This window comes from Peromyscus leucopus, chromosome 20 (assembly GCF_004664715.2).
Source record: "Peromyscus leucopus breed LL Stock chromosome 20, UCI_PerLeu_2.1, whole genome shotgun sequence".
Classification (NCBI taxonomy): Eukaryota; Metazoa; Chordata; class Mammalia; order Rodentia; family Cricetidae; genus Peromyscus; species Peromyscus leucopus.
The window spans coordinates 15,234,046-15,245,837 of record NC_051080.1 but is presented as its reverse complement, the minus strand read 5'-3'; the positions used below and the strand labels follow the sequence as shown (position 1 = coordinate 15,245,837).

General features: G+C 52.8%; 1 protein-coding gene across 1 annotated transcript; it reads right to left on the bottom strand.

Moving 5' to 3' along the window:
- Positions 1 to 162: 162 nt before the first annotated feature.
- Positions 163 to 10,850, bottom strand: Mapk12 (mitogen-activated protein kinase 12). The gene is made up of 12 exons (XM_028869151.2): positions 10,492 to 10,850; positions 10,272 to 10,401; positions 7,237 to 7,295; positions 5,044 to 5,155; positions 4,894 to 4,923; positions 4,385 to 4,432; positions 3,792 to 3,906; positions 2,773 to 2,844; positions 2,594 to 2,673; positions 2,437 to 2,515; positions 2,183 to 2,356; positions 163 to 810 (listed from the first exon to the last, which is right to left on the bottom strand). Exons 1-12 carry the CDS (start codon positions 10,614 to 10,616, stop codon positions 731 to 733), a joined length of 1,104 nt encoding a protein of 367 aa, XP_028724984.1. The 5' UTR covers positions 10,617 to 10,850; the 3' UTR covers positions 163 to 730.
- Positions 10,851 to 11,792: the final 942 nt, after the last annotated feature.

Below are 11,792 nucleotides of genomic sequence, written 5' to 3'. Positions count from 1 at the left end.
GCAAGGACTAGGTGGCACCAGCACTTTGGCCTGGGAGGAGTCAGGGGCGTGGCACCTCTACTAGCTGGGGTGCAGGGAGCTCAGGCTACCCCTTTTTTGGTGCACAGGCTAGCAGCTCAAGAGAAAAAATGATCGGAGCTCAGACACTGGGCCACACAGCCAGAGTGGGAGATCTACAAAAGGGTTTATTTGCTCCCAGCCACTTAAGCACACCAAATGGCTGGTTTACATTCCAGGCTAAGGGTGTAAGAGAGTCCACCCCCATCAGAGGAGAGATGATGTCCCTGAGTCAGTGCCCCCCCCCAACCTCTATCTCCTTCCTTCTCAGGAGCTGGCCTTGGCACTGTCCAGAGCCAGCAGAGATCAAGGATTAGCACTAGTCTCCCGGACTCTGCCAGATCTGAGGCCTTTTCATACACACCGGTGAAGGGAGGACCAACTCCAGAATTCAAAGGCTAGTTCCATGTTGGGTAAGGGTCTTGGACAGAAAGCTTAGATGTTCTGCCAGGGTCATCTAGGGTACCCCAAAAGCAGAGGAGCAGGTTTGGAGATAGAGGGTCCATGATTTGAGGGTCTGTCTACTTAGTCTCTCCGGGTGGGTAACTTGGGATACAAGCCCCAGGCACTGTCACAGTGCTAACCAGGATTCCTGTTCCAGGGGAGAGGAGCCAAGGTGCCTGTGAAGTTCCCAGCCAGGCTCCTTAGATACCCCCAAACTACCCGGAGGTCTTCATAGAGCTGTCTCCTTTGGGACTCTGGCTCCTGGCTGCCTGGGAGGCCTGAAGCTGAGCACTTCCTTGTAGGTAACACCTTTGGAAAGCAAGGAGAAGCAGATGACACAGTTAGTCCGCTTTCACCCAAGGGGAGAAACCAGCACCCCATGGGCCTTTAATCCCAAATGGGCCAATCCACTTAAAGACACTTAGTGTGGGCTGGGCAGGGATGGTGCATGCCTTTAATCCAGCATTCAGGAGGCAGAGGCAGGTGTGAGGCCAGCCTGGTCTGCAGAGAGAGTTCTAGGACAGCCAGGGGCTGTCTCGGAAAACCAGAAAAAAAAAAAAAAAAAAAAAAAAACTTTGGGTGAAAACTGCTGTAAATTTGCATTTCCAAGAAAACAGGTGAGAGCTTGTGTTCAAAAAAAGAAAGCCAGCAAGCTCGTGTTCCTGTCTGTGGACTCAACTGTGTCCGCTGTGGTCTATGGCAAAAGCAAAAAGAACCCCGCCACGGTGTGTAGGTGGAGACCACAGATCAGATCCTGTGGCCCGTGGTTAAGGGAGGTACTTTGCTGAGCAGCAGCAGAAGGGTTTCTTCGCCCAGAACCAGACTCCTAAGAACATGACAACAGAGAAGGGACGGATGCCTGCTGGCAGTGCAGGAGAACCTTGCAGGACATGATTTGAGAACCTCAACCCATCCAGCCTTCCCACATCAGGGTGCAAGAACATGGCAGGCAGGACAAGGGATCCAGCATGTCCTGGTGGACATGTCCTAGGACCTCCCTACTCCCAGGCTGGATCTGCCAATCTGGAGCAGACACCAGAGGCTAGTTCCAGATCAGGGGACAGTGGGCAGCCCGGGGCCAGCTCTCAAAGGTATAGGAAGGGTCCTCAATGTAAGAGGACAGTCTGTCCGGAACCTGGAGATTCAACACATTAACCACGGATGGATCTGGGGCCGGAGATGTGGGGGGAAAGGCTAAGCTCCTAGAGCTGCATGGGAATAGACTGTCCCCCATGGCCAGAACATGAGAAAGATGTAGTTGTTTCAGGAGGGGTCCTGAAAAGGGGTAAGGATAAATTCAAAAGGTATGAGAAGGAAGTCATAAGGATAAGTAGTGGTAGAGAGGACTCCAATGTGGTCTAGACATGAGGATGCTGGGCAACATGGGTGGGGGGAGAGGCCAGGGAATCAGTAGAGACCAAGGGTACTGCTATCCTGAGCACACAGATGCTCCACAGTTCTTGGGACCCATCTTGTGCCAGCCTGCAAGGGACACTCTTTGCCACTGCCTTCTCCTCTAGCCAGAAGTCAACTTGGCCAAGTTGTACTGTCCCACAATGTCCTTTAACTCCCCCCCCTTTTTTTTTTTTTATCTCATCTGCAACCCAGAGGGCAGAGACTCGTCCATACAGGGCACACAGGGTCCAAAGCCAGACATTGTGTGGATGGGACCCACACTCACGCTTCCATTCCTCAAGGGTGCGGTCTACATCATCAAAGGAGTCATCGTATTTCTGGGCCTTGGGCTCATCCTCAGTGTCCTGCAGGGACTCAAAGTATGGATGGGCCAGTGCCTCAGCTGCCGTCACCCGCTGCTCTGCATCCAGCACCAGCATCTTTTCCAGAAGGTTCACGGCTGTGGGGAGAGCCAATCAGGCCAAGCCACAGAACAGGACATACCCAGCAGCCTGAGACCTTCACCCCACCCAGCCCTACCCTGAGGGCTTGCATTGGTCAGGACAGAGGCAAAATCCTTCTTTTCCAGCTCAGGGAGGCCTTCCATGTAGTTCTTGGCCTATGGGGGGGGGAGAAGACCGATAAGCCAGCTCCCAAACCCAAGTCCAGCCCACCACCCAGCTCCCTCCCCACTGACCTCAGCACTCTGTAGCTTCTGCACAAACTCCGGAGGGGGTGTCCCTGTGACCTTCATGATCTCCTTCAGCTGGTCCAGGTCTGTACCAAGGTCAGGAACACAGTGCAAGGGCAGAAGCTGGCCCCACCCAGCACCCACACCTTAGCTGAAGGCCCATAATACTCTACATAGAAGGATACGGTCATTGCCTTTGAACAGAATCTTTCCCGTAATCATCTCTGCCATGATGCAGCCAACAGACCAAATGTCCACTGAGATGGAAGTCCAATGGGTGCCCCATAGACAAGGATGACGTTCATGTTCATGAGAGCCAAGAGAAGGGGACATGCAAGAGACCACATATGGGAGACAAGTGTACATGGCCAGGAGGGGTGTACATAGGGGCACAGAGCACAAGCAGTCATCACAGAGGGTAGCAGCGTCCCACCCCAGCTCATTAGCCTCCCAGAGGTAGTGCCTACAAAAGGCTCCCTAGCAAGAAATGAGGAAGGGGGCCAGAGAGATGGCTCATCAGCTAAGAGCACTGGCTGCTCTTCCAGAGGACCTCAGTTTTGTTTCCAGCAACAGCATGGCAGCTCACAACTATCTGTGGCTCCAGTTCTAGAGGATCCAGTGCCATCTTCTGACCCGTGCATGTACCAAGTACACATGTGATTGTATATATATATATATATATATATATATATATATATATATATATATGCAGATAAGTACTTATACACATAAAATAAGTAAAATTCTTAAAAATGAAGAAGGGGCTGGACAAAGTGGGTGACACAGGCCTTTTTTTTTTTTCATTTTTCATTTCATGGCTGAGGACCGAACCCAGGGCCTTGCGCTTGCTAGGCAAGCGCTCTACCACTGAGCTAAATCCCCAACCCCAACACAGGCCTTTAATTCCAGCACTTGAGAGGCAGAGGCAGGTGGATCTCTGTGGGTTCAAGGCCAGTCTGGTCCACATTGTTAGCTCTGGGAATAGCCAGAGCTATATAGTGAGACCATGTCTCAAAAAAAAAGAAAAAAAAGTACAAAATAATAATAAGGAAGGGCTGAGCTGAGATACATCTTAACGATAGAGTACTTGCCTAGCATAAATAAGACTCTGGGTTCCATCCCCACACTACAAAAATAATTGAAAAATAAGAATGAATGGGTAACCGTAGGTGGTGTGCACTGGAATCTTTGGATAGCCTCTTACCTGTCTGTGTGTAGCGCATCCAATTCAAGATGACCTCCGGTGCCCTGTACCACCGGGTCACCACGTAACCCGTCATCTCACTGTCTGCTTGTCTGGCTAGGCCGAAGTCTAGGATCTAAAGAAGATCGGGGAGGTGGAACTAAGACACCGAGGACAAGCCAAATGTAGTCTAGAAGACTCAAAGAAGCTGGGCTTGAAGTCTCCACACTGGAGCTTTTGCCCCCCTTTGGTCTTGGTCCCCCACCCCCTAGCCTTCTCCCTGAGGTCAATTCATCCGGCTATACCCACCTCGGGAGAAAGTGCTAAGGATTTTCCTCTATTTTCCCATCCCCTGATCACCTTCAGGGGCCTCCAAACTCTTGCCCTGGGTGACTAGGAATGTTCACCCACTCTTTACCTAAAGCAGGTGCCTGGCCCCAGGAACCATGAGATGCTCAGTCTCAGATGCCTGAGGTCTGCCCCTTTTCCTGGGCCAAAAGCCAAACGGACCAGTAGAGGGATAGAAGGGGTCTGTCCCCGTCCCCGTCCCCGTCCCCCCCGTCCCCCCCCCGTCCCCCCCCCCCGTCTTGGTCACCTTCGCCACCTAGTAATACCTTCAGCTCACAATCCTCATTCACAGCCAGGTTGCCAGGCTTCAAGTCCTGGGGGAAGAAAGGTGGCCACTGTGACCCACCTGCCGCAGCAAGGCCCAGGCAGCACTTTCCTAGGGCCTCTAAAATAGGCCTGGCCCTTCTGAGGAAGGGCAGAGGGGCTGGGGTTCCCAGGGCAGGCTTTCAACTGGGGATTGATTATGTACATCCGCCACCATACTTCTAGTTTGCCTTTTTTTTTTTGTTTTGTTTTTCGAGACAGGATTTCTCGGTGTAGCTTTGTGCCTTTCCTGGAACTCACTTTGGAGACCAGGCTGGCCTCGATCTCACAGAGATCCACCTGCCTCTGCCTCCCGAGTGCTGGGATTAAAGACATGCGTCACCACCGCCCGGCTAGTTTGCCTTTTTATGGGTAAGCAATGGAAGCTGGGGTTGGAATGGAAGTTGAGCACTTCTGTTTACAGAGCTGGGGAGGGGCAGAGGGGTGATCTCCCGGGCCCACCAGGACTCACTCTGTGGATGACGCCGGCAGCATGGATGTACTGTGGAAGAGAGGGAGTTCATTAGCCATCAGCTCAGGGAGCACTCCAAGCCACAGAGCCCTACCCTGCCCAACCAGGAAGCTCCGCCCACCTCCCTGGGGCCACCTCAGCAAAGCTTACCTTCAGCCCCTTCAGCATCTGGTACACAAGAAACTGGATTCTGTCTTCACTCAGCGTCTCATGCTTCATGAGCTTGCCCAGATCAGTGCCCATGAACGGCATCACCAGGTAACTGGAGGCAAGGGATGCAGCCAGTGGAACAAGGCTAACCCCTAGACTTAAGCTAATACCCACTGGGCCTAGTTCATACCTTGCAAGACCCCATCTCAGCAGGGGCCCTTAAAGTATTATTCTGTAGCACCCATCCTCACTAGCTTCGGGTTCCTATCATCCTATGTTGTTTCTACTCCCATCATGCCCTGCGAGGCTCCACTCTATTATCTGTCCACACCTATCCTTGGCTATTACACCATCTCAATGCCCATATCCCCTCTTTCCAAAAGGGCAGGCAGGGAATGGACTTTATGTCAGGGTTGTTTTGTTTGGGTTTGGGGGCGGGTGTTTGTTTTTGAGGAAAGGTCTCACTTTGCAGCCCTGTCTGGTCTGGAACTCACTGTGCAGACCAGGATGGCCTCAACCTTATAGAGAGATCTGCCTCTGCCCTTGCCCCTGCCTCTGCCTCTTAAGTGCTGGAATTAAAGGCCGCATCACCATACTCGGGCTTGTTTTGTTTTCATTTTATTCTTTACATGTATGAATGTTTTGTCTCCATGTATATCTGTGCATCATGTGTGTGCAGTGCTCATGGAAGCCAAAAGAGGGTATCAACTGTTCTCGGACTGGAGTTACAGACAGTTGGAGCTACCATGTAGGTGCTGGGACTCACCTATCCTTGGCTATTACACCATCTCAATGCGTGCCCATATCCCCTCTTTCCAAAATGGCAGGCAGGGAATGGACTTTATGTCCTCTGGAAGAACAGTCAGTGCTCTTAAGCACTGAGCCATCTCTCCACCCCTTGTTTTTTGTTTTGTTTTGTTTTTGTTTGTTGGCTGTTTTGTTTTGTTTGAGACAGGGTCTCATGCAGCCCCAAATGGCCTCAAACTGCTGATCCTCCTACCTCCATCTCCCAAATGCTGAGATTACAAGTGTGTGCCAGCCACCACACTCTACCTCAGGGTTTTAAAATTCCTGACTAAAGGGCATCACATGCCAGGTGAGCAGCTAGGGCTGCACCTGGAACTGGCACCTCAAATCATTCTGTTGTACTGATACCTCAGGCAATGTGAGGGCCCAAATGCTAGGCTTAGGAAGAAGAGAAGAGCAGGTTTGGTTCTACAAGGGCATGTCGGTATCCAGGGGTACCTATAGTATATGGGAATGTGAGGAGCAAGAGCGCAGTAGGCATCTCAGCCTTCACTTGGCCCATGGAAAGAAGTTCTCAAGCCCATTTAGAACCTGAAGCCAGTACCCAAAAGCTGCCCAGGTCCCTCCTGCCACACACAGGGTAACCAGAAATCTGGGGCAGGGGTTGGGACTGCAAGGTTGGATGTTCAGGTGGGTGAAGGAAAAGACAAAGGAGAATGGCATTATCACCCACCCCAGGCGACAATGGGGCCATCGTGTATCTTGACCTATGCCAGTTAGCAACAAAGAGTATGCCTGCTACCCACCCACTCCAGCCCTTCCCAGGCCTCTGGTTGATAACAGTATGAGTCCAGGGATGACCAACCATGGGACAGGACAGGCCCTATCTGCCAGCAAAAGGCAGTGACAGGGGCTGGAGAGATGGCTCAGAGGTTAAGAGCACTGACTGCTCTTCCAGACGTCCTGAGTTCAATTCCCAGCAACCACATGGTGGCTCACAACCATCCGTAATGAGATCTGGTGCCCTCTTCTGACCTGTAGTCATACATGCTGCATACAAAATAAATAAATGAATCTTTAAAAAAAAAAAAAAAAAAAAAAAGGCAGTGACAGTTCAGATTTGGGGGCCACATGCTGGGTGTCAGGGTCTTGAACACAAACATCAGATCCAAGGTTCAAACTTGAGGCCATGTGAGGGTCCAAGTTTCAAAGCTTGGAAGAAGAAAGAGACATAGCTCTACCAGGGCATGCCAGGGTTCATAGCCCCCAGGAGCATGTAGGAGTGTGGAATGGACCCTGGTAAGAAGAGGGAGTGAGCAGTGTGCACCCTACCCCTCACCTGGGCTATAGGAGAAGGCCCCCAACCTGACCCAGAACCTTTAAGCTGGCGCCCTGAAGCCACCCAGGTTCCTCCCACCCACTGAGCCAGCCCAGGCCAGCACTTACAAGTCTGTGAAGTCATCCAGAGTCTCATCAGGCGTGAATACATCCAGTAGCCCAATCACCTGGGAAACAAGGACCAGACAGGATAGAGAACACATGAGACATGCACGGATTCAGTGCACGCCCAGGGTGGCACTGTACCCCAGGCAGAAAACCCTCCTGTAACTATCCTCATCTCCTCCACTGTGCCCACTGTCAGCTCAGCCCCCACCCTGGTCCATGTGCCCACAGACACAGGCTATTTTTGGATGCTGACAGCCGGGATACTCTGGGGGGAGGGGCGGTCTCACGTCTGGGTTGACTCCAGGCTTCTGAGCAACCCCGCCCCTCAGTCTTCCCTCCCACCTTTTTTTTTTTTTTTTTCCTCCCCAATGAAGCAGACCCAAGACCAAAGTGGGGACAGTCCCTTGGGAGGAGTGGATACCTGGCAGGTCCTCCCTGGGGCCATGCCCTGGCTGTCTAGACCAAGGGGAAGCACCCATTTAAACACAGCTTCTGGTTGAGGGAGTTGGACACCAGATGGGCAATGTGACATCAGTGTCCTAGTACTTGGTTGGGGGACAGGAGATCTGGGATCAAGGGAGGGCTCCTGGGGGGAGGAGGGGGGCTCATTTACTCATACGATAATGAGCAAAGAGAGGTGGGGTGCCTGATGGCCAAAGCAGGAGTGTAAACACCTCTAGAGTACAGAATAGAGAAGGAATCCAAGTGGCTGAAGCCCAGGCCAAAGAGGAACCAAGGAGAGGACAGAGGAAGAAGACTTGGCTTAAATCCATAGAGCTGCTGTGGAAGGATTTTTGTTGTTGTTGTTGTTTGTTTTTTATTTTTTTCAAGACAGGGTTTCTCTATGTAGCTTTGGTGCCTGTCCTGGATCTCACTCTGTAGACCAGGCTGGTCTCGAACTCACACAGATCCACCTGGCTCTGCCTCCCGAATGCTGGGACTAAAGCTGTGCGCCATCACCACCCGGCTCTCATTTTTTTTTTTTTTTATAGGGGGCCTGTAGAAGGATTTAAACAAAAATACAATGCTGAGGGCTGGCGGTGGTGGCGCACACCTTTAATCCCAGCACTCGGAAGGCAGAAGCAGGCGGATCTCTGTGGGTTTGAGGCCAACCTGGTCTACAGAGCAAGTTCTAAGACAGCCAAAGCTATTACACAGAGAAACCCTGTCTCAAAAAAACAAAAAGTAAAAAAATAAATAGATATAATGATGAATGTACTCCGAGTTTCAACAAAAGGACAGAGAGAATGAGGCAAGAATAGACAGGAGGTAAAGGGCAGATGAGTGACCACTTTAGTCATGGCCAAAGTTGGGGGACAGATAAACCACAGATGTGACCTGAGAGCTTAGCACACTCTGCAGAATAAATAGGGATAGTGTCCTAGAGGTCACTCTATCAAAGGTAAGTCCATCAAAGGAATTGACTTCTGCACTTTGTGGTGCAGAATGTGACCGAGAGCCAAGGACCAAAGCTTGAGGAGAAGGTGAAGGGGGTTAGGGCTGGATCTGTGGTAACCCCATCTCTGGTGAGAGGAGCATACAGCCTGTCCAAACCTCAGTTTCTACATGAGAAGGTAAGCTACCATGACAGCCTCCCAGAAGGGGTTGAGGCATCCTGAAAGCTGGCCCTCCCAGGTGAGGGCAGGACAGCAACTTGGTGTAAGACCCTTGGCAAGGCAGGGTTGACCCACAGATTTGCTCAGAAGTGGGGAGTGAATGAAGAGGCCCACAGTCCTTGGCTGGAGATAGGCAGGTGGGTAGGTGGGAGTTGGGGGCTCTGAGGATGGGGGCGGCCACACCCATGAGAACAAAGCCTTTTACTATTTTGTTTGTTTGTTTTTACTGTTTACAGGCCTTCAGGGAAGCGGAGAAGCAGACAAAGCAGAGCTGGCATCCATCGTAAGCAGGCTTCACAGAGAAAAGAAAGAAAGATCCACCAGGTCGGCACTAGAGAGATGGCTCAGCAGTTAAGAGCACTGGCTGCTCTTCCAGAAGTCCTGAGTTCAATTCCCAGCAACCACATGATGGCTCACAACCATCTATAGTGGGATCTAATGCCCTCTTCTGGCATAAAGTTGTACATGCAGATAGAGCCCCATTTATATGAAATAAATAAGTAAACAAACAAATAAATCTTAAAAAAAAAAAAAATCTGCCAGGTCAGCCAAGAGTGGCAGTGATGAAGGCATGGGGGGTCAGTTATGGGGGTCAGTTTGCTGTTAGCTACAAGGAGTTCATTGTTCCATGGGGCTATTGACTCTGATGATCCGGGAGGTTAAAACATGTCAGGATTAGCGCAACTGCCCAGGTGGGAAGTGGGAGCAGGAATCGAACTTTCAGCCTCAGGAAGAACGGTATGAAGACAAAGCCCCCTGGCTGGGAGAAGGATTCTGATGGTCAGCAATGCTGATATGAGAGACACGGGGCGGCCATGTGCATTATCCTGCCATGGGCAGGTAGAACTGAGATGCTTTCCCTGACGGGAGAAATGCACACCGACAATGGTGACTGGAATGCTTCGCTCCTTAAATCCCGTATCCACAGAGACTGGAGGCTTTGGGATGATAGAGTCAGGGTGCATAATCCTAGCAACCTGCCTGCCTGGAATAGAAGACTCAGGAGGTGGGCAAAAGAAGACCTAGGGTGGGGAAGAGATGCCCCTTCCGGGAAAACCCTCTTCCCACCAACCTGAGTGGAGACAGGGTCTGGAGTGAGCCCTGAGGAGCCCTTAGGCCTAGAACATACCCTGACCACTGCCTGGGTTGTGAAAATAGAGGTGGACCGAAGGTGAAACCAAGCAAGCCACTGAAGCAGGAGACTGAACTTGTACTGTCACCCAGAAAGGGGTCTGGGATCTGCCTCCACTTCCCACCTGGAAGCTGCTGTTAGCCTACTCAAGCTGGAGGCTTAACTGGGTAGGAGGTACCCACCCAGGCCCCGGGGAAGCTGGGGCGATGGGCAGGATTTGCAGGGGAGGGCAGGATGAGAGGTGGCCGGTGCACAGCGTCCGCATCTGGGACGGGCGTTGGACTCACGTTCTCGTGGCGCATGTGTTTGAGGAGCCGCAGTTCTCTGTAGGCGCGCTTGGCAAACAGCTCGGACTGGAAGGGCCGGTACAACTTCTTGATTGCCACCTTGTTACCAGTGCGGCTGTCTACTGCAGAGCTGAGGGGCGGACAGCTTGGCTAGAGAACCCGCCCGGTTATCGCCAGCAGCCGCCTGCCCTGCCTGCCGCCCCGCCCGGCGAACGCTCACCACACTGCACCATAGGCACCAGAGCCCACGGGCTGCAGGTCCTGGTACACGACGCGGACCTCCCAGGCCGTTTTGGTCACCTCCTGGCGGTAAAAGCCCTTGCGGGCGGGTGGCGGGGAGCTCATCCCCGGCCGGAGCACCGCGCCCCAGGACCGGACCCGGGATCAGGGGCTCCGCCCGCTCTCCCCAGGTCACTGCGTGGCAGGCGGGCTCCGCGCCGCCCGCCCGCCTCTGGGGCTGTCCCTTACGGCCTCTTCTCTTGGGGTCGTCACCCTGAACTCCCTGTAACCGCCAACTCCCACCCGATCCTTGTCTCCGGCCGGCAAAGTGGTCCCTCCCGGCCCACTGACCAACCGGGCCCCCGAGCCCTGAACACGTGATACCCCCGTCTGCCCTCCGGCCCCTGCGGAAACCCGAGGAGGCCTCCGGGGTTGGGCGGAAGGCTTGGGAAGAGGGGGGGCGGGAAGCTGCCCCATAGCTCACACGGGACCTGGGGCGGGAGGTGGCGCTGAAACGCCCTGGCCGGACTCTATCCTCATTAGACTTCTCGGCCATGGGTGGTCTTCTTAGCAGGTGCTTCTCTGGATTGCAACCTTTCCTGTCCTTCCAGAACTCCAGGCCCATTCTAGGCAACTTGAGCTCACCAACTTCTACTCCAGCCTCAGGTCAGGTTTACCTGCCCATTTACCAATCCCATCCCATCCCAATTGTTTTCCTGTTCCCCAGCTCAACTCTTCTTTCCCAAGGGTGCCCCGCCCCTGGGGCTGATCCATTCATCTTCTCTATGGATAGAAGAGGTATTTTGTTCTGTCTCCCAGACATCTCAGGTTGCATCCCCAACCCCACTGTGGCCACTAGCTCTCAGCTTCTCAATCTAGGAACCCAAGGAGTTGGTCATATAGGCCCTGCTAGGGCCCCTTTGCCCCTCTGTGCCCCTCCCTGGCCCCCACCTGGTATGTGGAGTCATTCCTTCACGAACTGAATAGGACTGGCCCTCTATCTATCCCACCTGCTATCCAGCTTGACCTTCAAAGCCCGGAATGAGCTAAAGGTGTGTGCCCCCAGGGGGGGAAAAAAAAGGAGATCCTATGTGATGCCTTCATGTGAGTTTTCTCTCTGGGGTCTGGCCCAGACCTGAACCAGATGCGCCCTGGAGGGTAAAGCCACCAACCTTCCCACAGCCTAGTGACCAAAGTCCATTCCAGGATCCCACTGGGTGGATGAGTAGTAACAAGATCCCCCAGAAACTCTCTTCCCCTCCCTCCATGCCTGCCTGCCTGCTGCCATGAATCAGCAGCTCA